Source organism: Ctenopharyngodon idella, chromosome 20 (genome assembly GCF_019924925.1).
Source record: "Ctenopharyngodon idella isolate HZGC_01 chromosome 20, HZGC01, whole genome shotgun sequence".
NCBI classification, from domain to species: Eukaryota; Metazoa; Chordata; class Actinopteri; order Cypriniformes; family Xenocyprididae; genus Ctenopharyngodon; species Ctenopharyngodon idella.
The window spans coordinates 668,950-695,666 of record NC_067239.1 but is presented as its reverse complement, the minus strand read 5'-3'; the positions used below and the strand labels follow the sequence as shown (position 1 = coordinate 695,666).

General features: G+C 39.4%; 1 protein-coding gene and 1 long non-coding RNA gene across 22 annotated transcripts in view; one reads left to right on the top strand and one right to left on the bottom strand.

Moving 5' to 3' along the window:
* Positions 1–18,240, top strand: part of epb41l2 (erythrocyte membrane protein band 4.1 like 2) — a 75,255-nt gene extending 57,015 nt beyond the window's left edge. For 3 of the 21 annotated variants that reach the window (XM_051875112.1, XM_051875116.1, XM_051875111.1), the window contains 10 exons: positions 148–207; positions 2,650–2,808; positions 5,554–5,673; positions 7,576–7,629; positions 10,186–10,767; positions 11,579–11,707; positions 12,779–12,877; positions 14,179–14,259; positions 14,692–14,803; positions 17,235–18,240. In XM_051875112.1, coding sequence (XP_051731072.1) covers positions 148–207; positions 2,650–2,808; positions 5,554–5,673; positions 7,576–7,629; positions 10,186–10,767; positions 11,579–11,707; positions 12,779–12,877; positions 14,179–14,259; positions 14,692–14,796 — 1,389 coding nt within the window. In that variant the 3' untranslated portion in view covers positions 14,797–14,803; positions 17,235–18,240. The remainder of the gene's footprint in view (positions 1–147; positions 208–2,649; positions 2,809–5,553; positions 5,674–7,575; positions 7,630–10,185; positions 10,768–11,578; positions 11,708–12,778; positions 12,878–14,178; positions 14,260–14,691; positions 14,804–17,234) is intronic. The other 18 variants (XM_051875119.1, XM_051875114.1, XM_051875121.1 and 15 more) reach the window with 14 other exon arrangements.
* Positions 18,241–19,097: 857 nt separating this feature from the next.
* Positions 19,098–25,835, bottom strand: LOC127502304 (uncharacterized). Its single transcript, XR_007926815.1, has 2 exons — positions 23,487–25,835; positions 19,098–20,067 (listed from the first exon to the last, which is right to left on the bottom strand). It is a non-coding gene; the product is annotated as an uncharacterized LOC127502304 (long non-coding RNA).
* Positions 25,836–26,717: the final 882 nt, after the last annotated feature.

Here is a 26,717-nt window from a genome sequence, read left to right as displayed (position 1 = left end):
CTTCTGGAGCCGTATGTAATCATTTTCCATTACAGAACATTTCCTCCATCAATGATGTTCATCAGATTTGAGCCTGTTAAGACTCCAGTTCATTACCATCTGTCTTTGTCCTTTTTGTTCAAATGTGTTCTCATTTTTAATCCACAGAGCAAGTTGAGAGTGCAGGGGGAAAATATATATGTCAGACATAGCAATTTAATGTTGGAGGTTCGTATGTCGTATGTAATCAAAAATAAGAAAACGAAAGAAAGCGCAAAAGCATAATGGATGGTGGACATGTGTCCCCTCTCTGGCTACTGTCCTGGGCTGCCTCTCACTCTTCCTCTTTCAGGCTTTGTGTGCATGCATTAGTGTGTGTGTGTAGTGTGTGTGTACACCCATGCATGGGCTGCATGTTACACCGGGTGCATGTCTGCGGGTGAACTGAATGTTTGTGATGTTTGTGTAAATGGGAATGGTTTTCATAACAACACTAATAGTGTTTCCCTAACCAGACAGGTAACTTTCTGCTTGGTTGTGGTGATTGTTTACATTTGATTTTTATAACTAAATGAAGTTACTCATCCTGGGGTGACCCTGTCAGTGCTAAAGACACCCAACACTGAGATTGCCAAATTTGCTGATTTTGGGGATTTGGTTTATGGTTACAAGGACATTTGAAGGTCTAAATGTTTAAAGCTGAAATCATTGCATCACCAGACACTAGTAGTGGATAAATGCTTGTGCATATGTAATTCCATTTGGTGTAAAAATGTATGAACTTTTGACAGTTCAGTCAAATGATGAATCAAAAAAAGGTCCTGTTGCTCAATCAAATGTGTCGAAATTGCAGCAGATTCACAGTGTCAACCTGCTAATGGCTTATAGGGTGCTTTCACACGTTGGTCTGGTTTCACACTCAACTTCTATCAAACTCTGGTGCATTTGCGTTCATCTTACATCATCACAAACGTGCAAGGCACATGATAGAAAACAGGATGTGGGTCAGTATATTGTTTATTAATTTGGTGCTATTATGTGCATCAGAGTGAACGACACTTGGGTTTACTGTGTGTGTCGCATGAAGGCAGTTTTCTGCTTCTTGCAAACAGACTCTTTTGAGGAGACTGTGGATTGCGTGCCATTTTTTTTCCATTTATTTGCCGCTACATTGCACGTTCACTCTAGCTCATATCCCAGATAAATCATCACCATTGTCTTTACTACCTCTACAAGTGCGGACCTGCGTTACATTCACGTGAATTGCTCCACAGTTCCAGTGCAACCTCCTACAGGTAGTCTCGGGTTAAGTACTCCAATAGATTTCGCATTACCAATTTTTTATGTGAACTGTGCCCCTTTCGAACTAAACTGCCAGTGTGAAAGCACCCATAGTTTACTCTACATGTTAAACTGGAATAAGAGAAAGTGTTTTCTCATTATGACACACTTCAGCTTTAAATCAAGCGACTTTCTCCAGGCGTTCAGTGGATATCTGGGTTTGTCTCAGTAGCAGTTGTGTGTCTTTGGCATTGAGGCAGTGAATCACTGCAACTCTCCAGTCCTCAGTGTGTAAACCAGTCCTGCCTCACTGCTCCCCACAGTCGCTGACCTCTGACCCTCATAATATGACCAGGTGGAACTAACTGGTTCCTTCAAATGTGGAAGACAGATTGATATTATTTAGGACTTCCTGTTGTTACTAGACAGCTTATTAATTTGGATGTGAATGAAAATGAGTTGGTGAGGGATAGACGTACGGAGCAATTGGCTAATTTTTTTTGACTGCGGAACATTTGTGAAAAGACACAGTTTCAATGTTCTATTAGCTGTACTCTGAACACCTGGATGTACAACATATACAGGCCTGGTTCTTCTTCATTCTTCGCTCAGGGGTACAAAGAAGTTTGAAATGCCTAAGCAACGGTATACTGTTTGCGCACGTTCAGATGCCACCTACACTGCAGCATGAAGTTTTCTGGAAAGTCTACGCTGGCAAACTGTTTCGAACCACCGAAACGTTTTAGCCAGATTTCATTAGAAATGATGCCACACCCATTCAGACTGAAGAATGAGTGGGTGTCATGTCATTTTAGATGAAATCTGGCTAAAACGAAGTTCGTTTGGAGTTCGTTTCGGTGGCATTAAAGAAATAATGGGTGTGACATGATTTTGAATGATATTTGGCTAAAACAAAGTTCGGACAAGATTTAGTTCGAAATAACATCAACCTGTTCCTTTTTTGATTTCACTTGAAGTATATCAGGGCCTTAACAGTCTGCATTTCTGTCCCTCACAACCTCAGTTTTCAAATTAAATAAGTCTTCCAATGTTATTGTTCTAGTAGTTAGTTAGTAAAGATGTTCCAGAACACCACCGATCTGTTCCAAATCTAGTGGGCTTCCTGACGGCCTACTGTCTACACAATGCAGTTGTACAGAAGTTTACTTGCATATTTGTAAACATTGACTCCCTTATTGATCCAGCCTCATGTCAGAAGTGTTTCTGTGCTGTCAGAGATCTCTCTGGGTGTTTAAACAGGGCTCAGGACTCAATACGGCCGTTGGCGAGCAGTGAGGTTCGACTCTAACGTGGTTCAGGTCTCTCCATGACTAATGTACTGGTTGTTGGTTGTCCCTTTGTCCTCTCCCTGGTGCTGTGGCCCTTCAGGACTTGGATAAGACCCAGGAGGATGTATTGAAACATCAGGCTAGCATTAGCGAGCTAAAGCGCAGTTTTATGGAGGCTACGCCCGAGCCCAGGCCCAGTCAGTGGGACAAACGCCTGACGGGCAGCCCTGCCACCACCCTGCGCTTGCAGGCTCAAGGGGTACGTGTGCTTCTGCTCGGGAAACGGACGCCACCTCAGACGCTCTGCATGCCCTCGCTGTCCTTCACTTCCTGTTCTTCTCACTCCCCTCCCCTGGGAAGCTGGTTTACTGTGTGTGTTTTCTGTTGTACGGTGGGACAGTTGGGAAAATATTGCATGAATAAGTGTTCGTTTTTAACTCATTAAGTTAGGTGTGTGCTCAACTCTGAAATATTTTATTGGCACATTGCACTGTTTTATTCCAAGTAGCCTGTATGTACATGAGCAATATCACATGAGTAGCAATGCGATATGGCTGTATGCACAGCATGCTGATATACAGCCATATCGCATGGCTAAGAGTGTGATATTGTGGTTATACAACAATTCGATGGCACAAGTGAGTAAATAACAACAGAGTGTCTTTAAAAACCCTCTTTTGTGAGGAACTGCTTCCTTCTGCCATGGATTCAGATCTCAAGTTGACAGTTAAGTTGAGCCCAAGATCCGTTACTAATTCTAAAACGTTTCTTTAGAACTAGTAACGAAGGAACGAACGTTGAGTCGCTTCATTGAAGCTTATTATATTATATAGAGTCGAATATTATGAGAGAGAGATCGACTAAACGAGTGTATTACCTGCATCTGATATAGCATTCAACCTTCAGGTCGATGTCTATAATATCATATTGGATATTAAAAATCTGTTTTAATGTCCGCTGAGGAAAGTGATATCTTTGTCTTAAGGGGATTTCCCACAGCATTAAAACAACTTTCTTGTTCTGACTCACTCAGAAAGAGAGTCCTTGCCGCCATCTAATGGTGTATTAATGTAACTTTCACTGAAGTCGAATAACAATAAACACAAGCAAACAATTTAGTCAAACATACAAAAGCAGTGCTCTAGTACAGGATTTAAGTTAAATATAGTCTAAAGTAATAAAACTTAATTTTTCCCCTAACCCAAATTGATTTGCTCCGGAAAAAGTTATAGATTAATAAGACCAAAGATTGCCTGCTTAATATACCCCAAATTAATTATATCTCATGTTAATCATTTTTTGCATAAGAGCCAGCAGCAAATTCCCGAAGGACTGGCCGAAATGAAGCTGTTCTCTGCCTGGAGCTCACATCTGTGAAAGAGTTATATGTTTGAGGTCTAAATAACTACATTCTCCTCTAAAAAAAAAAAAACTCAAAACTACATTCTGTGACACAATAACATTAGTATTTATAAAAAATATGGTGGATTTGCTCAATCGCCATGACAGTCGCTGCAAGTGGAGTGATCAAATGGTGAAACAGTTCCAGTGCTGATGCTGGGGGAATATCGCACGACTGGAGAAGGCTCCAATCAAATTCGAGAACCAGAATGAACTGTTGTATTTACTTTCAAAACAAATGCTAGGTAGTTAGTTTTTCTGTTTTTACCTAAGACACATTAGAAGCATTTACATAATCCTATGAATGCTTTTCGTTCTGAATTTGCAAAAAACGTTACTGAATCAAGTCGAACACCTACAGTATTAATCATGAATCTAATTGCTGTGTACCTGAAGATTTACACCCATGCATTATATTACTTGCTACGTAGCATTACATAGAGTTGTCACGCACCCTACTCTCTAAGGCAGTGGTTCCCAAACCTGTTCTGAAGGACCCCCAGAACTGCACGTTTTGTATGTCGCCCTTATCTGACACGCCTACTTCAGGTCTTGCAGTGTCTACTAATGAGCTGATGAGTTGAATCAGGTGTGTTAGATGAGAGAGACATCCAAAATGTGCAGTGGTGGGTGTCCTCCAGGACAGGTTTGGGAACCACTGCTCTAAGGTATCCACATTGGCCTTTAAAAAACATGCGTGTGTGAGCAGAGCGGTACTGATATGATTATAAGTGTCTGCCCAGGCTTGTGTTAACAACAACAAGACTTCAATGCCTTTGGGTCTCCTAATGAAATCCTGCAGATGATCTCATTCCCCAGCATAAGCTACATGAGCGTGAGATGCCTTACGAACACCTGTCACTCCTGACGTCACAATGTACTATTGTCTGATTGAGTCTAAGTAGATTTAAAAAGACTGCTCATAATCCCAACTGTCTCACGCACACCTCCTGTCCTCTACACTAGCCAATGGCAGGGCAGTTCTCAGTCTGATTGGTGCATCAGTTCGCTCTGATTGGTTCTTTGAGCTCTGTTGTTCATGGCTCTTTCTGTCCTTTTGGTTTCTTCATCACTGCTCATGTATATTTTGTTGTGTTTTTCTCACTGCGACTGAACTCTTGTGTTTTCTAGCAGAATGCTTAGGTTTGCTCATCTGTTGCAGTTTTTCAATCACGTCGTGTCTCCTTCAGCTGCGCACATGCTCCTTCTGTTTATTTGTATGCTTTTATCAGTCAATGTAAATGATCAGCTCCTGCCAAAGAATTTATTGCACATTTTGACATGCGTGCTTGTGTGAGTGATTTTTGCATTTTATTTGCACCCGTTTCACATTCTTGATGCTCTGTGTGTCTGTGTTAGAAACACTTCTCTCCACACACATGCTCTCTGTGTTCATGTTGAAATGCTTTTACTGCTGTTTCTGTAGTGTGTGTTTGTGCATGTTGTGTTAGTAGCTCTTCTAGTCACACTCTGTAGAATCACTGAAGTGCTCTTGTGTTTCTCTTTCTCTTGTTTCCTCTGTTTCTGTTTCTGTGTCTGTTCTTGTCCTCGCACCCGCTCGTTTCATTTCTTGCCCTTTGGTGTGGTTTCCTAACGCCTGTAGAGTTTGGAAGAGGAGCTCACCTCTCTCTTTCTGAGTAAGGCGTGCTTCTCAGGGCTGGCTGGCTCCTGCAGTACCGCTGCTGCTCCAGCAGAGGCCAGTAAAGTCTCAGCTCAGCCCGAGGTGCATTCACAGATTCCGCTTCTCTCTGTCTCCATGCCACTGCTTATGGCTTTGTATTCTTTGCCGCCACATGCCTGCACTTCTTTAAAACAAACCAAGTTCATGCTCAGATCTGGCAGCCGCTATTGATCCAGTATTCGCGCTACAAATAATGTATAGTGAAGTTTTGTTCACGCATCGACTCAAAAAACAGCGTTGGCTAAAAGATTGATTTCACTGTTCTTGATACTAATTTCAATACCAAAGCAAAAATGAATGTGCAGTCAAATAAACTGATTTATGTACAACTGATTTATTTATATATTCAAATGATAAATTATGTACTACCATTCAAAAGTTTGGGGTGGGTATGTTTATTTTATGCTCACCAAGGCTGCATTTATTTATTAACAAAAATAAAGTAAAATCAGTAGTATTGTGAATATTATTATAATGTAAAACAGCTGTTTTCTATGTGAATATACAGTAAAGTGTAATTTATTCCTGTGATCAAAGCTGAATTTTCAGCATCATTACTCCAGTCTTCAGTGTCACATGATCCTGATATGATGATTTGATGCTCAAGAAACATTTATGATTATTATCAGTGTTGAAAACAGCAATATATTTGTGGAAACTGATTTTTTTTTTTCAGGATTCTTTGAATGGAAAGTTCAAAAGAACAGCATTTATTTGTATATAATTTATTTGTATCAGCATTTATTATATACAAATATTTTGTAACAATGTCTTTACTGTCACTTTTGATCAATTAAAAGTATTCATTTATTTATATTTAGTGTATAGCTACAAATTATGTAAACAGTATTTATTTATTAGGTAGGGATGGGCGATATGACCAAATTCTTATTTCACGCTATGAGAAATTATTTCTTGATAATGTATATCACAATATAGTTATTTTGTGCTATTTTATCTCATTTCTGTTTTTAAAAATAAGAAAAAATAAGCAAATTACAAACAATAGGACAAATACAATATAACAAATGTTTTTTAGGTACAATAAGCTTAACATGTAGTTAGAGTTAGTATAGAAATATAATAATCAAATGTAAAAATAAACATTGCATAGTCTTTACTGTATAATTAAATATAAATTTATTCTTATTAAAGCTAAAAAAGTTATTCAGTCAAGAGCAGTAATTTATTTTCTCTTTTGTTTGAATCAAATGAATGACACAGAGCAGCAGGTTTATTAGGCTGCTGTCACTTTAAGACCAAACGCACGGATCTATTATACTGATCTGGTTTACACCCAACATTTTACTTTCACTTGAGATATAACCGGCTATGTTTACATGAATACTCCACGTGATGGGCACATAATGGCGTGTGTATTCGACCATTCAACCACAATAAGAAATGCAAAACAAAAGTAATTAAATGAACAATACAACATCAAAATACATAGTCAACTGTGTCATTATGCCATACATATTACTGTTCTAGACCTTCTGAATGATCCCTTTGTGCTGTAGTGAGACCAGAATAACATCAGTATACAGCACTGAGAGTCTGAGTTCAGCTCTAGAGGAGGTCATTCACTGCTGCGACTCATTGCCAGACTGGTCATAAACTTCCATTAATTGGCAAATCATTTTCACCTCTGCCGTCGAATGTGTGTGTGAAACTTCTTGTTTCATGTGTGTGTTGATCTTTCTGATCACCAGTAGCACTGCTACCTGCTGTCCTGTCCACCTTCCCAAACCCGTTAACCCTCAGACCCTGTTTACACCTGTTGTCTCGGGCGATCCATCACAAGTGGTCTGTTGAGACACCGTGTGACCGCTTGAGATTAGATAACTCTCAGCAGCAGGTGTGAGCAGGTTCCTTGCAGTGCTACGGTCCAGACCGCCTCTGAGAGCGTGTGTTTGAGTGACTGTGTCCTATGATTACCTTCAGGTTCCACAGAAAACCCCTCCTCATCCTGAGACCGACAGCAGAGACGCCAGCAAGGTGGTCCAACGTCCTCGCTCAGCCTGCTTAACACCTAACATCATCTGAGCGAACGCACATCTAACACTACACACACATCTCATCCCTTTTCCATTGCAGACCTCCATGAGATCATCCATCTATCTGTCCAGCCATGCATTCATTCATCTTTCAGCCTGTTATGATTGTCTCTCTTTCTCGTTATGTTGCTTGTTGATTTCTATATGTGTGGTTGTTGCAGTGTTTATGGACCTGAGTTGGAGCAGATGCCATGTTTGATTCGCTGTGAGCGATGGGTGTACAGTGTGCTCAATGAGATGACATGAAATCAGAGTCTTAAGAAATATCTAAACATCCTTACAACACGACAGATTTACCTGGGAGACAATACTGTGTGTAATACAGTAATTGGATTTGTTTCCAGAGGAAATATCCTGACAGTGACCCGTTTTCACAGACTGTGTTGACGTGTTATTATAAGGGTTGTAACGGTACACAAACATGATGATTCGGTATGGCAGGGGGAGAAAACTAAACTTAAATTGCTTCTTTTTTCTTCTTTTTTCTTAAACGGATTATTGAACAACTTGTCTCTCTCTTTAAATTCAATTATAATTAACATTTTCTTAAAGGGTTAGTTCACCCAATAATGAAAATAATGTCATTAATTCCTCACCCTCATGCCGTTCCACACCCATAAGACCTTCGTTAATCTTCGAAACACAAATTAAGATATTTTTGTTGAAATCTAATGACTCGGTGAGGCCACCATAACCAGCAATGACATTTCCTCTCTCAAGATCCATTAATGTACTAAAAACATATTTAAATCAGTTCATGTGAGTACAGTGGTTCAATATTAATATTATTAAGCAACGAGAATATTTTTGGTGTGCCAAAAAAACAAAATAACGACTTATATAGTGATGGCCGATTTCAAAACACTGCTTCATGAAGCTTCAGAGCGTTATGAATCAACGGTGCCAAAGTCACGTGATTTCAGCAGTTTGCCGGTTTGACACGCGATCCGAATCATGATTCGACATGCTGATTCATAACGCTCCGAAGCTTCCTGAAGCAGTGTTTTGAAATCGGTCATCACTATATAAGTAGTTATTTTGGGGGTTTTTTTTGGCGCTTTATAATATTAATATTGAACCACTGTACTCACATGAACTGATTTAAATATGTTTTTAGTACATTAATGGATCTTGAGAGAGGAAATGTCATTGCTGGCTATGCAGGCCTCACTGAGCCATCGGATTTCAACAAAAATATCTTAATTTGTGTTCTGAAGATTAACGAAGGTCTTACGGGTGTGGAACGGCATGAGGGTGAGTAATAAATGACATTATTTTCATTTTTGGGTGAACTAACCCTTTAAGGGTAGAAAAATCTGTCTCGGCTAATGCTGTAAACTATATACAGGAAGCCCTTTCTTACACATTACTATAATATTAAAGATAACAATTAATAACAGAGCCCAAACTATTCAATTCAGTTGCGGTTTATTTTTATATGTGATAATCAACACTCGCAATTTACTCGCAGTTACTGTCATAACTTGTTTTCATGGCAAATTTGTTTAAACATATATTAAATAATTAAGACATTACTAACAGGTTACGTAAATATAATGAATATATAAGTGCATATATTTAGTGAAATGCTCCTCTAGAGTTCATTTCTCTAGTGAACTAACATGCTGTGGACACTGAATGACTCTCCTGAGGTAAATGTAACGCTACGTGAGATATTATTCTCCAGCTGTTTTATTGATGTCTTTCTAAGGTTGAAACACTGATTGAGAGATTACACGTAAACATATCTATGCATAGATCATCTGTTCTTGTTCTTCTGCTCTTTTCCCTGTTGTGGCGGTTAGCAAACAGTGTTGCATTACCGTGTGCGCCCCCTTCTGGATTGGAGTGTGGATCGTCTGTGACTGACTGTATTCTTCGTCTGACTGTATGAACCGAACCGTGACGAATACATGTACCGTTACAACCCTAGTTATTAACATCATAAATCTAGCAGAGTTTCATTTTTGAGAAATTTAAAAGACTATACTTTGTGTTTTATTACCTTGTCATTAAATGACAGTAAACTAGTTACTGCTGCTGTGAGAGTTTCTACCACAACGGCTGAGGGAGTGACGGCAAAATTGACGTCTTTCGCTCATCTGAACTACATAATGAGTCTCTTGATCACCACTCTAGAAGTTAAGCTATGATGACTTCTGTTTCTGAGAACCCTGCAAATGTCAAAAAATGTCTTTTAGGCATCAGTCTAGGGAAATTAGGATAAGACGACCAGATTTTATTATTGTAGATAGTTTTGCTGATTCTCAAGCACACATCACACGGTTCAGCGTGTTTTCAGATGAACTGTACTCCCACTGAACACACTGTACATCTCTACCTCACAGCTTAGCTTTAATTTGCATTGAAATGGCATTGACTTTGACTGAGGTCTGCAGGAAGTTTGTTTCCTTCAGTTTTTTTTCTGTGGTCATCGTTTATGTTTTTTGCTTTTCTCTCCATCCCTCGTGTGTGTTTGTGTCGTTGTCTGGTGTAGAGCGCAGAGGTCAAACCCGAAGTGAACGGCCAGCCAGAGGTCATAGAGGTCGTGGAAGAGACCGTCGTCATTGAGGAAGTCGTCAAAACCAAACCCAAAAGCCCCGCCCCCGAGACCCCGGTTACCGTGGAGACAGAGAGCGCTGCGGAGGTCAAGGAAGAGAGGAGTTTATCGTCAGACAGTGAGAGCGAAGAAGAGGCGGAGTATCACGCTCAGACACCCAGTACAAGCGTCTCCGTTCAACTGATCAAAGAAGAGCCAGAGGAAGAGCAGGAGGTGGGGCTTATTCAACAAGCTCCACCCACTGTGGTAGAGTCACCGCCAATCACAGAAGCAGAACCGGCTGAACCCGTCCCTGCTGCAGAGGAAGAGAAAGCGGCCGCACAGCTTGAAGAGGAAGTGTGTACAGAAAAAGCGTCGGCGACACCGGACGATTCTCCGAACGGACACGCCCTCGAAGGTGAAGCACCGCCCACTCTCAGAGCAGTTGCAGAGGAAACGGAGGAGGAGCCTCACATCGTCAACGGCAGCGTCTCTCGCGTGGAAACGGAGCACCTGCCGCAGGTTATCTGTTGTTCGGAGGTAATTGACATCCCGAGCGGAGACGGCCGCCTACGCTTCCCCTGCGCCTCCGCTCTTCTCCTCAACTCCTCTTCCATTTCCCACTCCTTCCTCCTTCCTGGACGAAGATCCTGCTTGATCTGCACACAGGCTGCTGCGTCTTTCTAGCACTTGTTTAAGGAAGCGATTGCAGTATAAATGAAACTGTCTGTTTAAACGTCCGTCATTCCATCCTCTCGCCTTTAAGTTGATTTTATATTCCATCCTACTCAACTACACACACACACACACACACACACACAATAATACACACACAGTCACACATGTGCCACAGTGGGAGCGCTGCATGCTGGGGCTTTTATTTTGTGCGCTGCATGTTGTGTGTCGTCGCATGTTTGATGTAGCATACTTGATATCCTAACTATAAGTAAGTTTACATTGATTCTTCACTATTAGAGAAACGGCGACTTCAGTAATGTTACTGGAATGATTTGATAAAATTGATAGAAATAGAATTGTGGTAAATTGACATCAGATATCGTATCGTATCGTTTTTGTGCTTCTGCATGCGTGTGCTGTCTGATCAACACTGCCAAAGATCACAGAAACCAAAGCTGCACTCATGGTTGTCTTCTGATTATTGGGTTTGGTTGCATGCGTTATACCAAAGACGTCTAGTTTATAGTGCTGTGCTCTGGTGTTGTTTCTTTAAACTGCATGAGCCTGATCTTTGTGTTGTGCTGTGTTAGCAGTGCTTGTGTTAGCGTGTAGTGACGTCAGCGGACGGCTCCTGCTCGTGTTCTTCACTCTGACGGCCTCTGTCTCTCTGTAGCCTCCTGTTGTGAAGACTGAGATGGTTACGATTTCAGACACGTTTGCTGCTCAGAAGACAGAGATATCCACTAAGGAGGTCCCCATCGTTCACACGGAAACCAAGACCATCACGTACGAGGCCGCACAGGTAAGAGGGATCACATGATCGTGTGACATCCACTTCACAGAGTGTTTCTTAAGGCAAGACACCACAGGTGTATGTGGGCCAAATGTAAACTCATAGATATCGCCATAATTCCCCAGTTGATTAATCCAAGTACGTTAAAACAATTTCGTATTGCAAGATTTCTGAAATGAAATGTTTGAGAATGGAAATGATGCATGATTTAATGAAATTGGACATTGGATAAAGCCAAGTTCAAACTTCTTGTTGGATTTTTAGACAAGTTAAAAGGTTTTTCCAGAGGGGATTTTGGATTTCTCCTTTTATCACAAATCATCATAAATCAGAAAATACTGTCAACAGACAGAAAAAAAGGAGTTTTTAGAAATGTTATATACCGTAAATAAGCCAAATGTTATATAAAACCTCTCTGTAGAAACCTTCAGAATATAGATGGGAATAAACCTTTAAAGAAATTTTTTTTAAATTGAAATCTACAGATGCAGATGCATAAAGCTTAATAAAATAAACTCTTAAATGTTTATTCTGGATGATTTCTTTCCTCTAGTCTGAAACAAGACTAGCAAAATAGACTGAAATCTCAAGATTGACCAGTGCCTGAATACAGTGTTTTTGCCTGTAGTGTCTGGCCTGTGAAACTCATAGAGATCACATGTTCAGCTCTGTAAACGTCACAGTACTGGATCATTACCATGGTTTAGTAAACATATTTGAATTTTCATATTTGCAACAAACCAACCCGTTTATTGTCATATTGAAACAATAAGTAGGGCTTTTGAAGTTTGATACTGCGATACTAATTGTTTGATAAAAAGCTGATCTAATTTTTTATCTCTATATGTACTATGTTATCTGATAAAAAATATATTGCCCCTTGAGGAAGCTTTGATGCGGTTAGCTATTTTTGTAGTTTAGCTCGGTACTTCTTCAAAAGAGCATCATTGAACTGCTTTGGAACTGTAACCATAATTTTAATGTAGCTCCAGCTTTGCTATTAATGCAGAATCCTGCGGCTGTGTTGAGTTTTGAGTACTGAATGTGTTTGTGTTTGTTTGTTCTGTGTGTGATTGACAGTTGGATGGTAATGGAGACGGGGAGCCAGGAGTGCTCATGACAGCTCAAACCATCACCTCTGAGTCACTCTGCACCACCACCACCACACACATCACCAAGGTAACACACACACACACACACACACACACACACACCCCGTCCCGCTCCACTGGCTCTGATATTTGAGCTGATAAGAGAGGTTATGAGATGATTAGTTGACGCTGTCTGGTAAGGTTAGGGTTATAAAGTGCATTAGTGCGGCCCACTTTTTCATTGTCGTTGGTTCCAGAAGTATTTTTTCCATTCATTTCTCCCATAGGGATTTCAAACAAAGTCTTTAAAGAGTAATAAGCCATGAACCAAACCAACCAGCTACGAGGAGAATCACAACATTACAAACTTTGATTTGAAGCAAAAAAAAAAAGTAGTTGAAAATCAGACAGAAATACAAAGAAACATACAAGACTGTGAACTTAACGACTTTAATGAGGGAAAGAACTACAATCCCATGAAGCACTGAGAACAGCATAATCAATGGAGAAATATAAAACTACTCATTTATTCTCCGAACGGAGAATATATGATTATATTTTATAAAAACAATATACTTTAAGTTTATTGCAAAATATGCATCTATTCAAATATTCAAGTATTATGAAAGTGTATAGAGATTGACTCGATCACTCGCAGTGCTTCATGGGAGTGGGCGGAGCTAACAAGATCTTTTTCTTGTTTCGACTCTCATTGGTGGAATGTTCTGTAGAGCATCATGGGTAATGTAGTTTTTCACCAGGAATTCTTTTGTTAAACATGATTATTCTAAAACTATTTGAAGTAATGCGGGCCGACGACTTCAACTGAAGCAAATACCATCGATTATCAAACTCGTAGCTCACAGTAGGGCTGTCTTTAAGATAAAAATATAGTTTTATTGTTAAATTAATTTCCTTATGGAGAAAATGGAGTTTCTACTTTAGGAACTGACTGTTGAACTCTATAGATGCAGAACTGACAGACTTCAATCTTCATTTTCAGGTTTCAATCTTCAGTTTAATCTAGGACCAGTGTTTGAAGACAACAAATCAAAATTCACACTAAAAAATTGGGTGTAGGGTTTACTTAGAAACAATTTTCACTCAGAAATTGCTAGTAAATTCCACAAATAATTTTAAATAAATGGCAACATTCAATTTTAAAGCAACAACTGAAATAGTTTTGTTTTGATAAACATACTCCAATAATCTGTACAATCATTTTTACACATTTCTGATCCTCTGAAACGACTTTATTTTTTTAACTTAATCCAGTCATGTTCAGTCCTACATCATTTCCTACTGAACGTTGTGTTTGACTCAGAGATTGATGACACTACTCAACTCAGATGTGTCACATGACGTCTGTGTCTCTTTAATGATTGACAGACACTAAAGGGTGGGCTGTCAGAAACTCGCATTGAGAAGCGCATCGTCATCACGGGAGACTCTGACATTGATCACGATCAGGTGAGATACCACACACACACACACACACACACACACACTCACACACACACACACACACACACACACACACACACACACCTCACTGATTCAGTCTGATGAGTGACGGGGTAAAGTTGAGAGTCTCCTCAGACGCAGGACGACAGGTGCTCATTATAGCGCGAGGTGTTTGTCTGTCGCGTGACGCACTCAGTTTCCTGATCGGATCGGGAACATGCACACAGGTTACCATAGCGATAAGACATTTGCCATCCTCATAGACGGAGTGATGGTTGTTGCAGGTCCAGCACTGCAGTTGTTCGTGTGCATGTGTGTTTCCCCACCATCTGTGTGTATTCAGTTGAGTTTTCATTCTTGTGTTGAGTTGGTTATTTTTTCCCTTAAATCTTTTGTTTGGTTTGTGTTTGTTTTGTTTGTGTTGATGGTCACTGTCAGGCGTTGGCCCAGGCTATAAAGGAGGCCAAAGAGCAGCACCCTGACATGTCCGTCACTCGCGTGGTCGTCCACAAAGAGACGGAGCTCGCCGAGGATGAAGACTGAAGGGCAGGTAAGCACATGGCAACCCACCATGGCAACAAGCAGCACTCTTGACGACCGGCTCCTCCTCCTCCTGCGCCCGGAGCCTCTCGTTTCTCCCCTTTTGTCTGTGCTTGTTCTTTTTCTTGTTCTTTTCATTTGTCTCTTTCTTTTCCCTGTCCTGGATCTGCCAGCTGCTCAGTGTTTCTCATGTTAAAGCAGAGAATCACACTCTCGACTTCATCTGTGAACACCTGGATCTGCATTAATGTTTCAATGTTACTATAAAATGATTACATTATTTTAGAGGTTCCTCATATGACTCTGAATGAATTTACGATCTCAACATGAAAAATCAGGCAGTATTTTATATATATATTAATGCTGTCAATAGATTAAAATTTTAAAATTGTGATTAATCGCACACATAACTTGAAATTAAACATACACCATTTATCTTGTTTAACGTTTTGTCATCATTTTCTATATCCAACAAAGTAAACCATCAGATTGAAGGGTGATTCTCACAAAACTGCTTTTTTCAAGGTGTCATTTCAAAAAAGGACACTTGGAGACTCCAAAAAACCCTAAAACAACCACTTTGACCTGACTGCATATACTACAGTACACGGATCCATTCAGAATTACTAAACACAACGTACAAATGACAAATTCAGACATTATCCTGAATGTGTGTGGAAACAGTGTGAATGGGTTAGTTCACCCAAAAATGAAATTTCTGTCATTAATTACTCCCCCTCATGTCCTTCCATGACAAATTAAGATATTTTTGATGAAATCTGAAAGACATCGTTAAAACAGTCATGTGACTGCAGTGGTTCAACCTTAATGTTATGAAGAGACGAGAATACTTTATTAAATACTTTATAAAATAACCACTTTATTCAACAATCTCTTCTCTTCTGTGTCATTCTCATTCGTTGTTTACATCCAGCGCTTCCAGGTTCTTCGTCAGAACACCGACTCATTATTGGCCGGCTCCTGCGTCAGCGTCACACGCATGCGTCGTGCTGATCACGTGATCAGTTTCGGGCCAATACTGAGCCGGCATTTGAAGTTAAACACGGAAGCCTTCACTGTGTTACTGCGTCACCTGCTTAAGGATAAGAGGAAGAGAAAAGATTGTTGAATAAAGTGGTTATTTTTGTTTTTGCGCACAAAAAGTATTCTCGTCTCTTCATAACATTAAGGTTGAACCACTGCAGTCACATGACTGTTTTAACGATGTCTTTAGTACCTTTCTGGACCTTGAAAGTGTTGATTATATTGCTGTCTATGGACGAGTCATAAACCTCTCGGATTTCATCAAAAATATCTTAATTTGTGTTCTGAAGATGAACGAAGGTCTTACGGGTGTGGAACGACATGAGGGAGAGTAATTAATGACAGAATTTTCATTTTCGGGTGAACTAACCCTTTAATTCCTCCAGAAGTGTCTCACGATTGTGTTCCCAAACACCAGCATCCGAACGCAAGATCACATGACAGCGTTTATTGTTTCGTCTGACGCTCTGAGACCAACTCGTTTATGATGGATTGAAAAAGAGCCTGGGCAGCGTTTCCCAAAAGCCTCGTAAGCCTAAATTGATCAACTTAAGCTTACGAGGCTTTTGGGAAACGCTGCCCTGATTGCAGCAACTTACATTCTTATTACTGATATTTTGCGACAGTTTCCCAGTAAGTGACGATTATGTTCCAATTTTGCGCACAAGTTTAATTCGCAGCTTTGAAAGGAAACGCAGTTAATGATTTGAAGCTGTCTAGATGGTTGGGTTTTGGCTGTTATATCCGTCATCAGTCCCGGGACCTCATTATTTACAAATACAGCTCTGAGGGGAAGAGCCGTCACGTCTCCAGGTGACCCCTGAAGAGACGGTGAACTTCTCTGAGCGATGAACATGTTTCTTCATCTCTGAGGACGGGCGGCTGTCGTCTGGCAGCGCTGAAACGCTTCCCTCTGCATGTGTCGACAGTGGGCGACTGTTGTTCTGGGATTAGAAATATCACAGCGCTGCCACTGCTCAGAGATTACACGTGTCTCACAAAATATCCAAATCTCCCGCACAGCTGACTGTCCTCAATACAGCAGTCGAGCCTCCGTCACAACAGAGTGTCTCGTTCATTAGAAAGTGATAAAGATGTTAAGTGAAATCTCTGATTGTAGTCCTTGAAAAACCACAGAAAGTAGTGCTTGAAAAGTATCTGTATGAACCCTGATAGAAGTGAGACTGTAGGTCAGAATTGTGCGTTAGTTAATATACAGTTTTTTGCCATTTTAATTGAAATGTAATCTGTGTTCCTCAAAGACTCATCTGACATGAATGTGTGTGGTAGTTTGATCTCTTTCCTGTTGCTTCACTCCACTCTCCTCATGACCGGGACTTGTCTGTGGAATTGTCTGGATATCTATAATAACTGTTTGGTTTTGTCTCCTTCCACAGAGCTGAAGTCCAGCACCTTCCTCCAGGGGTCAGAGTTCATCCGGAGCAGGATGTGTGGAGGAGAGAAGAGCCGCTCTGATCCTGTACAGAAACATCTTCATCTTCTATCATTCAGAACCACTTAGCTAACATTTGTAGCATTTTATTTTTTTAGCGTTTGTTTTATCTCTTTCCCTCAAAAGATCGTCTCTACCATTTATGAAGACTAGACTTCTGTTATTTTTATTGTTGATTAGTAATTCACATTCCTAGTCTGGATTTGGAGGAGAATCACGTTGTGTTGGAGTACTGTGTAATAATAATAATAATAATACGAGGAGCGTGAGCATATGAAGGGGATACTGAAGCTTTTAGGGGGTGGGGGGGTGAAGGGGGCGGGGCTAAAGATTCATTGGTTTTCATGATGTGTTTTATAAGGGACCAGCACAGGACAGTGGCGCTGTGTGATTTCTCATTGGTGGACGGCAGTGCCAATCATTCCTCTATGCAGTCAAACACACAAACATTCCGCCGAGGGGAGGAGGAACGCCTTCTACCTCTCCGAGCAACAAGACGAAACCTTAAAAACTCCAGAAAACATGAAACCTAGGCAGCTCTTTGGAAAGTTTGGATTTCCAGCCCTTTCCTGGCACCAATATTCAAATATATATTTGTAGAAACCTGTTGTTTTTTATTTTCTTTGTTTTAAATCTGATGATTTGGAGGAAGTCGGCCTGTTTGCCCTTTTAAATCTTTTTAATCTCTTTCCGATACTTTTGATGAAATGATCAAACGCGACCGAACCGCCAGCGCTGATGTCGAGCGAGGCCTGTGCGCTCCCTGCTCTCTCTCTCTCTCTCTCTCTCAGCTCCCGTCTGCCTCATGGACCCTGTGTATAGCAGTTCTGCGTAGAATTGACCCTCTCGTTCTTTTTTTAAGAGGCTTTGAATGATCTGTCATGTTTTTATGTCCCACCCAACCCATTGTGTAACACTCTTCAAATTAAAGTTTGTTTATTCTCTAATAATCCTGCTCTGTCTTGTTGAACTTCCGTGATTGGTTATGTGATTAATTATGTTTGTTAATTGGGTTTATTGCACCCAGGGTCTGAAATTAAAGCTGCTCCAGTCGTTCTTTAGCTAGCGTTAGCTTCACTTTGTGTATTTTAAGTACCTGATCATGTAGGAAAAGCGCTGCCGTCTGTCTATGTGGATCGGCAGAATCGTCTCTGAGTTTTCTGTGAATGACACTGACACTAGTGAGTTTTTACACAGCCCCGCACATGACACGCAGGGGAAAATAGACTAAATCATGCGCATATTTATAAATCAAGGAAGCAAAATAGTAAATTGTGCGCACTATTTAGCAAAGTGAGGAAACGAAACAGTAAATCGTTTTGATATGACATCACGCTCTGCAGCATCTTTTTATAAGGATGAATTCAACATATAACAAATAGTAAAACATTCAAAATGTAAAAAATATACAATCTACTCGACTTCATTGCAAAAATATCATTCTTTTAATTCAGCCAAGAGGTCAAGTCGTGACGTAACGATCTTCTACTGGTCACATGTCTTCCTCTGATGCAAATTCGAGTTCACCAAATTTGAACTTTGGCAGCGAAATGCAAAACTTTTCACATAAGCTCTGGTTTTCGGTCTGACGCTTTCGAAACAAAAAGTGTAGTGTGACCGCAGCTGGAAATTTTCCAGTTTTCCGGGGCTCCAGCCGAGGAATTTCACCTTGACCGTAAAGAGCAATCAAAAAGATCGTTGAATAAACAAGAATGATATAAATTGGAGGAAGTTTGTCATCTGACCAATCTGAAGGATTCGTGATCATTAACTTGTAGAGCCTCTTACTGTATTATCAACACAAGGGTGATAAAAGGATTTTTATTAACAAAAAGATTGACAAGAGTAACTAACGACTAAATGAATGAGTGGATTGAGTCAAGTACATTAGATTGATAAATGTACGTGATTGATTTGGATGTTCCCATGGCAGTTACACGTTACCTCGTGGAAAGATTGTTTCTCTGCACTAATAAAGTGAAGAAACTTATTCTGAATTCAACAATAAACTCAATGATTATTTGTTATTAACTGACATCAGCTGTACAATATCTAAGGTAAAAAAACTTCACAAACTGACAGTACACACTAATGCCAAAGTCTCTGGGAAGAGGTTAGGTAAAGTGATATTTACGCTCTGCTTGGTCACGTGACGAATCCGGTGACGGTGGCGTATTCCACTGGTTGTGCTGGGACACGCCACAGTGGGAAGAAAGAAGCGGGATTCTGTTTAAACAGCCTTGAACATGAAGAACGCTGAACCTCTGGAGCACTGAAAAGGTGCTTGTCTGTCTGGAACATGCAGAGGAAAGAATTCTTGAAGGTGAATGTTCTGAAGCCTGCAGAAGATCCAGATGATCTGGAACACGCGGACGGAGAATCCCTGAAGAGAGGATTCTGAAGTTGGTGGAAAATGAGGGCACATGCTTAGTTGCTGTTTTGTTTTGTTTTTTACTACGAAGACTACTACTTTGTCTCAAAAAAGAACCTTCCTTATCAGGAATTTGCAAATTGGCGCCTTTCCAATCCAGCGCTGTGATTGGCTGTTGTTGTCAGAGGGTCCACAGTATGACACCACAAAAGATGTTGATCCAGGAACATGTCTTGAGTTGGCAAAATCACGGTGTCCGTCGCTCAGCACAGGTGGGACTGTGTGTGTGTGTGTGTGTGTGTGTTTCATGTGCGGCTCCTCGTCTCTTTCCTGCGTCTGTAGCGCGGCCCGAAACTGAGCTGAGACGCTGTTTCCCGAGGGTCTGCGGTCATGGCCAACTCTTCCTCTGCTGGAAGACACAATCAACACAGCAACATTAAAGGTCACACAAAAATTAAATTTCTGTCATTAATTCCTCTCCCTCATGTCGTTCCACACCCGTAAGACCTTCGTTCATCTTCAGAACACAAATTAAGATATTTTTGATGAAATCCCAGAGGTATATGACTCGTCCATAGACAGCAATATAATCAACACTTTCAAGATCCAGAAAGGAACTAAAGACATCGTCATGTGACTGCAGTGGTTCAACCTTAATGTTATGAAGAGACGAGAATACTTTTTGTGCGCAAAAACAAAACAAAAATAACAACTTTGTTCAACAATCTCTTCTCTTCTGTGTCATTCTCATTCGTTGTTTACGTCCAGCACTTCCAGGTTCATCGTCAGAACGTCGACTCATTATTGGCCGGCTCCTGCGTCAGCATCACACGCATGCGTCGTGCTGATCACGTGATCAGCTTTGGCCAATACTGAGCCGGCGTTCGGACGTAAACACGGAAGCTTCACTGTGCGTCACCTGCGTAAGATAATGACAGAGAAGAGAAGAGATTGAAGAAAGTCGTTATTTTTGTTTTTTTGCACACAAAAAGTATTCTCGTCTCTTCATAACATTAAGGTTGAACCACTGCAGTCACATGACTGTTTTAACGATGTCTTTAGTACCTTTCTGGACCTTGAAAGTGTTGATTATATTGCTGTCTATGGACGAGTCATAAACCTCTCGGATTTCATCAAAAATATCTTAATTTGTGTTCTGAAGATGAATGAAGGTCTTAAAGGTGTGGAACGACATGAGGGAGAGGAATTAATGACAGAAATTACATTTTTGGGTGAACTAACCCTTTAACTGTCTGAAGCAACCCACTTCAGAAAAGACCTCCATGATGGACACCAGAAACTCTCACAGCTTCTCTTCTGCACTAGTTTGTGTCTGTTTCATTAACCTTCAAACTAAACTGAAGTTGATGGTATTTCTTAAATCAGACTGAATCTTTGGAGAAATTGCCGTTAGTTTCTCTGTAGTTACACGAGCTTTATGCTTCAGACACACTTACATTATCCTGCAGTCTGAGAGATCAGCTGACTGTCATTAACGCCATTGATCAAACAGCATCTCTAATGAATCACATCCAAACACTGAGGAGATATATCTGTGCGTCACACATTCACGAAACGACACATTAAACTGATCAAAAGTGACAGTGAGGCATTTATAATGTTACAAAAGATTTCTATTTCAAATAAATGCTGTTCTTTTGAACTTTATATTCATCAAAGAATCCTGGAAAATAATATGTATCTCGGTTTCCACAAAAGTATTGCGCAGCACAACAGTTTTCAACATTGATAATAATCATAAATGTTTCTTGAGCAGCAAATCATCATATTCAGCAGGTGTAAAGTACTTGAGTAAATGTAATTAGTTACTGTACTTCAGTATCTTTTTGGCTACTTTGTAGTTGTACGGAGTATCAAAGATATTTGCAACTTTTACTCTCTACTTGACTACATTTTTGAGCAAGTAAATGTACTTTTTACTCCAATACATTTGTGATGAGTAATGCAATTACAAATGACATTTTTCATGGCACCTAACTTATTCTGAAGCAGTTTGTTTTTGACATAAAGAAGCGATATCGCCATCTAAGGGCATTGAAGGTACTTTATCTTGTTCGTTTTGCCTTTACTAAACGGTGACACTTTATAATAACTCACGCTATGAAGCATTAGTTAAACATTAGTAAACAGTCAATTCATCATTTATAAAGCATTAATATTAGTAAGCAGTTTATAAATACACCTATAAATGCTTTGTTCTATAATGTGTTTAATAATTGTATTTTCATAATTTATTAATGATTAATTTATCATTTCTAAAATAAGTATTAAGTTATTTACAAACCAGTTATTTAGGAGTTGTCAGTGGTTCATAAGATCATTCAGAAAGTGTAAGTAAATGATTAATAAACTATTTAAACATACATTTATACATATTATTTAGATATATAGTACTCAGTGTGTTAATAAATGCTTTATTAATACATATAACGTACTGTAATTCATGATTAATTCAGATAGTTATAAAACATTTAGTAGTTGTCAGTGAACTATTGTTGTGAGCTCATCTAAAGTGAGGACTATTCATGCCTCGTAAAGCTTTACAAAGGAGATAAAAAGTGATCTTCTGCACTGCTGTCCTCTAATGTTTTAAAGTTAGTACTGAGGTAGTTTTGACACTGTGAAATATTTTATTTTATTCTATTATTATTGTTTTATAAAACTTTATTTGTTGTATTCTGTAATCCAGTGTTGGCACTGGTAAATTTTTACAGAAAGTTATTTTTTATATCAGATTGCAAAGGCTCAGTTTCATTTAGCTTTCTGCAGGTGTACAGGAATGTTTATTTTCTGAGACATTGCAGAGGTTTATTTTAATTTTATATCAAATTACCCTTCGTAAAGTTTCTGTTCTGTATCCTTTAAATCTCCTTTAAAAAAGCTTTACGAAGCATAAATAGTCCTCACTTTAGATGAGCTCACAACAATAGTTAACTGACAACTACTAAATGTTTTATAACTACCTGAATTAATCATGAATTACAGTAGGTTATATGTATTAATAAAGCATTTATTAACACACTGAGTACTATATGTCTAAATAATATGTATAAATGTATGTTTAAATAGTTTATTAATAATTTACTTACACTTTCTAAATGATCTTATGAACCACTGACGACAACTCCTAAATAACTGGTTTGTAAATAATATAATACATACTTTTTAATGATCAATTTATCATTTCTAAATTATGAAAATACAACACATTATAGATATGCTTATAAATCAAGAACAAAACATTTGTGTATTTATAAACTGCTTATTAATGTCTATTAATGCTTTATAAATGATGAATTGACTGTTTACTAATGCTTAACTAATGCTTCATAGCGTGAGTTATAAAGTGTTACCACATTGTTTTATTTATCCGTTATATTGAGAAGACCGTTTTGAAGGATATTGTGACCTTTCTGTGCACTTGAGCTCAACTGAGACTTGAGAGTTTGTAGACGTTTATAAGGTTGTTGTGTCGACCTTGATTTATTGCAATATCGAGGTGTTTCAGTTTTATTTTGATTTTAGAAAATACATTTTTTTCTCATCTTACAAATCAATTGTTTCTTATTTTCACCGGCATGTCTCTCTGAGCCTACATTCAGCACAAGTAAAATACTGTTAAAATCAGATACTTTAAGACTTTTACTCGAGTCGTATTGGAATTGGTTACTTGTAACATTGGAATAATATTTACTGTTTTCACTGTATTTTTGATCAAATAAACGCAGAAGAGACTTCTTTCAAGAACATTATAAACTCGTAATGACTCTTTTGGCCTATGTTCGGTTCATCTGTTGCTCTTACTCTTGCGGATCCTCCAGCTGAGGTAAGCGATGAACAGCAGCAGGAGTGCCGTCACAGGTAAGAAGATCCCCGTCCACATATACCATCCCGGGACCTCGTTCAGGAACGCTGTTGGAGAATACATCAGCTCCGTCTGACCGCGGCCGTCTCTGGAGCCGGACTTTGAGGTAAAGCTGAAACCCGTGATGATTTAGAGGGATTTACAGCTGCTGGTTAATGCTTCACTGACTGACCTCTGAACTCTGATCGGCTGCTTTTCTGTGTGTTTTATGTTGTTATCAGATACAGATTACATCAACAGAGAAGACAAACAGTTGCTGTCAGTATAACAGTCAAAAATGGAAATTCATAGAATGAAGGTCGTCATTTTTTTATTCTGTAAAACACAGATGTTCAGCAGAATGTCTGAGCTTGTGCAGTGAATGGAGAGCAGAGGCTGTTGTGCTCCAAAAATTACCAGAAAAACTAAAAGCAGTCGATTTTTAGAGTAAACAGCTTGTTTGTTCATTTGATTCAGTGAAGTTTTTCCATGCCGCTTGTCCGTGTGATCTCTTGCAGCCTCTCGGCAGAAGCGCTACGGTCGAGCGCAACAGCTTTAATTGGACGTGTTTTAGTGGAAAGCAGCATTCAGGTCATCCTGACACGAGCTGAAGATCAAGCAGCCCTCATGAAACACAAATGAGATTTTGAGATGATTTGTCATTGGTTTGTGAGCAGAAGTTCAGGCTGACGGTTTGGTGTTTCTCGGTGTCTGACTGTGAGAAGCTTGACATGTTTCTGTTCGTCACAACACACTGTTGTTTTTCTCTGTAGAGTTTGTCTTCAGTTATTCAGATGAGCACCTTCATTTTCATGAAGATTAAAACCCTTTATCATGTCTGTGTGTTTTGAGCTCTTGACGGCTTCATTTACATACTGTGGCATTTGATAAACCGGCCCAGTGCGGCTTTGATCTCCTCGTCTCCATTTCTCTCTGTCTCTTCTGCTTCTTCCCTTTCCTCTGGTGTTTTTCCTCTGCAGAGATCAATGTTTTTCTTGAGTCTCCACAGAGAAGAGTCTTCGCTGATCGAAGTGTTTGATTACACATCAGTCCAACTGCTCTGATTAAATGATTTTTTTATATTTGGACCGTCACACTCTGTACTCTCTGTTTGCCTCTTGATTGTTGCTGAATCGGGTTTGCTTCGCTTTCTCAAGCACTTACTATAATTGGAGGTCTGGGTTAAAACACAACAGATGTCTAATGGACTCACAGATCAGAAATGTGTCCTTATAGGGTCATGGCATGAAAAATCTCATTTTCCTTGATCTCGTATTAACCTTAAACACAAATTTCTAAAGCCTCTCTAAATGATCAAAACTTTGCTGTTGCACACAATCTCCTCCAGTCAGGGTTGCCAGGTTTTCACAACAAAACCCAAAACTAGCCCAATTGTGTTTCAGGGGTCGGGTCCCACGGTAAAAATCGCGTTCCCCCGCGTTGGCGGGGTTCCCTGGTAAAATTCGCACACCAGGAGCTAAATATCATATTATTTGGGGTCGCTTCAACCCGTGGATATTAAAAACAAAAGTAAAAGTAGCCCAATTCTGCGGGAAAATCACAGGACTTGGCAACACTGCCTCCAGTCCTTCTGTCTCTGATTAAGTTTTGACTCTTTTATCCAGTAAAAGTCTTTTAGTATAACTGTACAAACGTCCTTCAGCTCGTGCTTCACGTGTCTTTCTGCTGTAAAATCTGATTTTATCAAGGAAACGTAAGAATAACTTTGATATTGTTAGTAATATTTCATCTGGACTGAAGCAGCTTTACTTGATTATCCAGACATCATTTATTAGAAAAATCATGAGTATCAAATATGATCATCATCTTTTGAGGAAGGTTTATTTGTTCATCTCTCAATCATCATTGTATTATATGTTTGATCATAAAACTAAGCATGTAAATATCATCTTACTAAGACATTATTGGCAGATATTGATATTTATATGCATTTTATAAAAGTATCTGCTGTAATGTTATAAAGATCTCATTGATTTACCAACGATTTACAAACTATCAGAATTTCTGCAAATTGCACATTTTTGCTCAATACAAATTCACAGGTCAAAGTTCACCAAACCAGTTTCACGAATCCCTTCAAGTATGTTTGAGCTTCCGTTTAGCTTATCTGATGTGCTCGATGTACAGTATGTTCAGTGTTTATATGTGAATAAAAGCTTAAATTAAATCTGTTCATCAAATAAAGCAATCGTGTCTCTTCAGAAGACTTGGATTAAACCGCTTAATTCAAATGGATTATTTTACGATCTCTTTAAATGTCAGAGTTTTGGTGGAATGGACTCTCAATGGAGGGACAAAAGTCTTATGGGATTGACTGAAGGTAAATGAGAGTAAAAGTTGGAAAGACAATCCCTGGATTGGTTGAGATGTATTTGACAACCAATGATTTACACAATTACCATATTTCTATTCATACAATTATTTGAATTATTGAAGGAAATTATTTGAAGGTAAAATGAAGGAAAGATGGCAATGAGGCAAAGAAAGATGGCAAAGAAAGTACAGTACAAGAAAAAGATGAAATTTCTTTTGTGTCTCTGTATTTCCCCTTCACTCCGCTGTGTAGTTGGTGGCTAGCTTTTCATCATGGAGTGTGTTTGGTGTCTTTCCTCCAGACTGGAAGAGGATTTGTGCTGTCGACTGAAATATACTGAGACCTGCTTCCAAGCGTCTGAAGTCCGGTGATTCATCCGTCAGGGCAGAATGACATAAATGAGCGATTGCTTTTCAGCTGCTGTAATTTGGCTCCAAATTTCAAAATGAACTGGAGAGTAAAACTTTTGGTTGCCAAACACAAGTCAGGTTTCATAACTGCCGAAGAAATTAACCTCACTGACGGCACTGTGTTCGTTCACCCTAACGAACTCTAATGCCAGAAAATGAACACTAATTTCTAAAGTGCTCAGACAGGTTTAGTGTTTAACTGCTGCTCTCTTATGCTCTCGCTGATTTAATTGGTTGACGGGTGGAAATTAACATTCTTACCCTGTCTTTTCATTACTGGCCTGAACAGAACAGAGTTTCACCCGTTAGCTCATTTATTTTACACAGTCACAGGGTGCTGCTAGTTATCCTGTTTTCATTGGAAATGCACACTGGCTTTAAACATTTATCTGCTTCTAAAGTAACTGTTTGAAGTCTTCTGTAATGGCTATTAAATTAGATGTTTC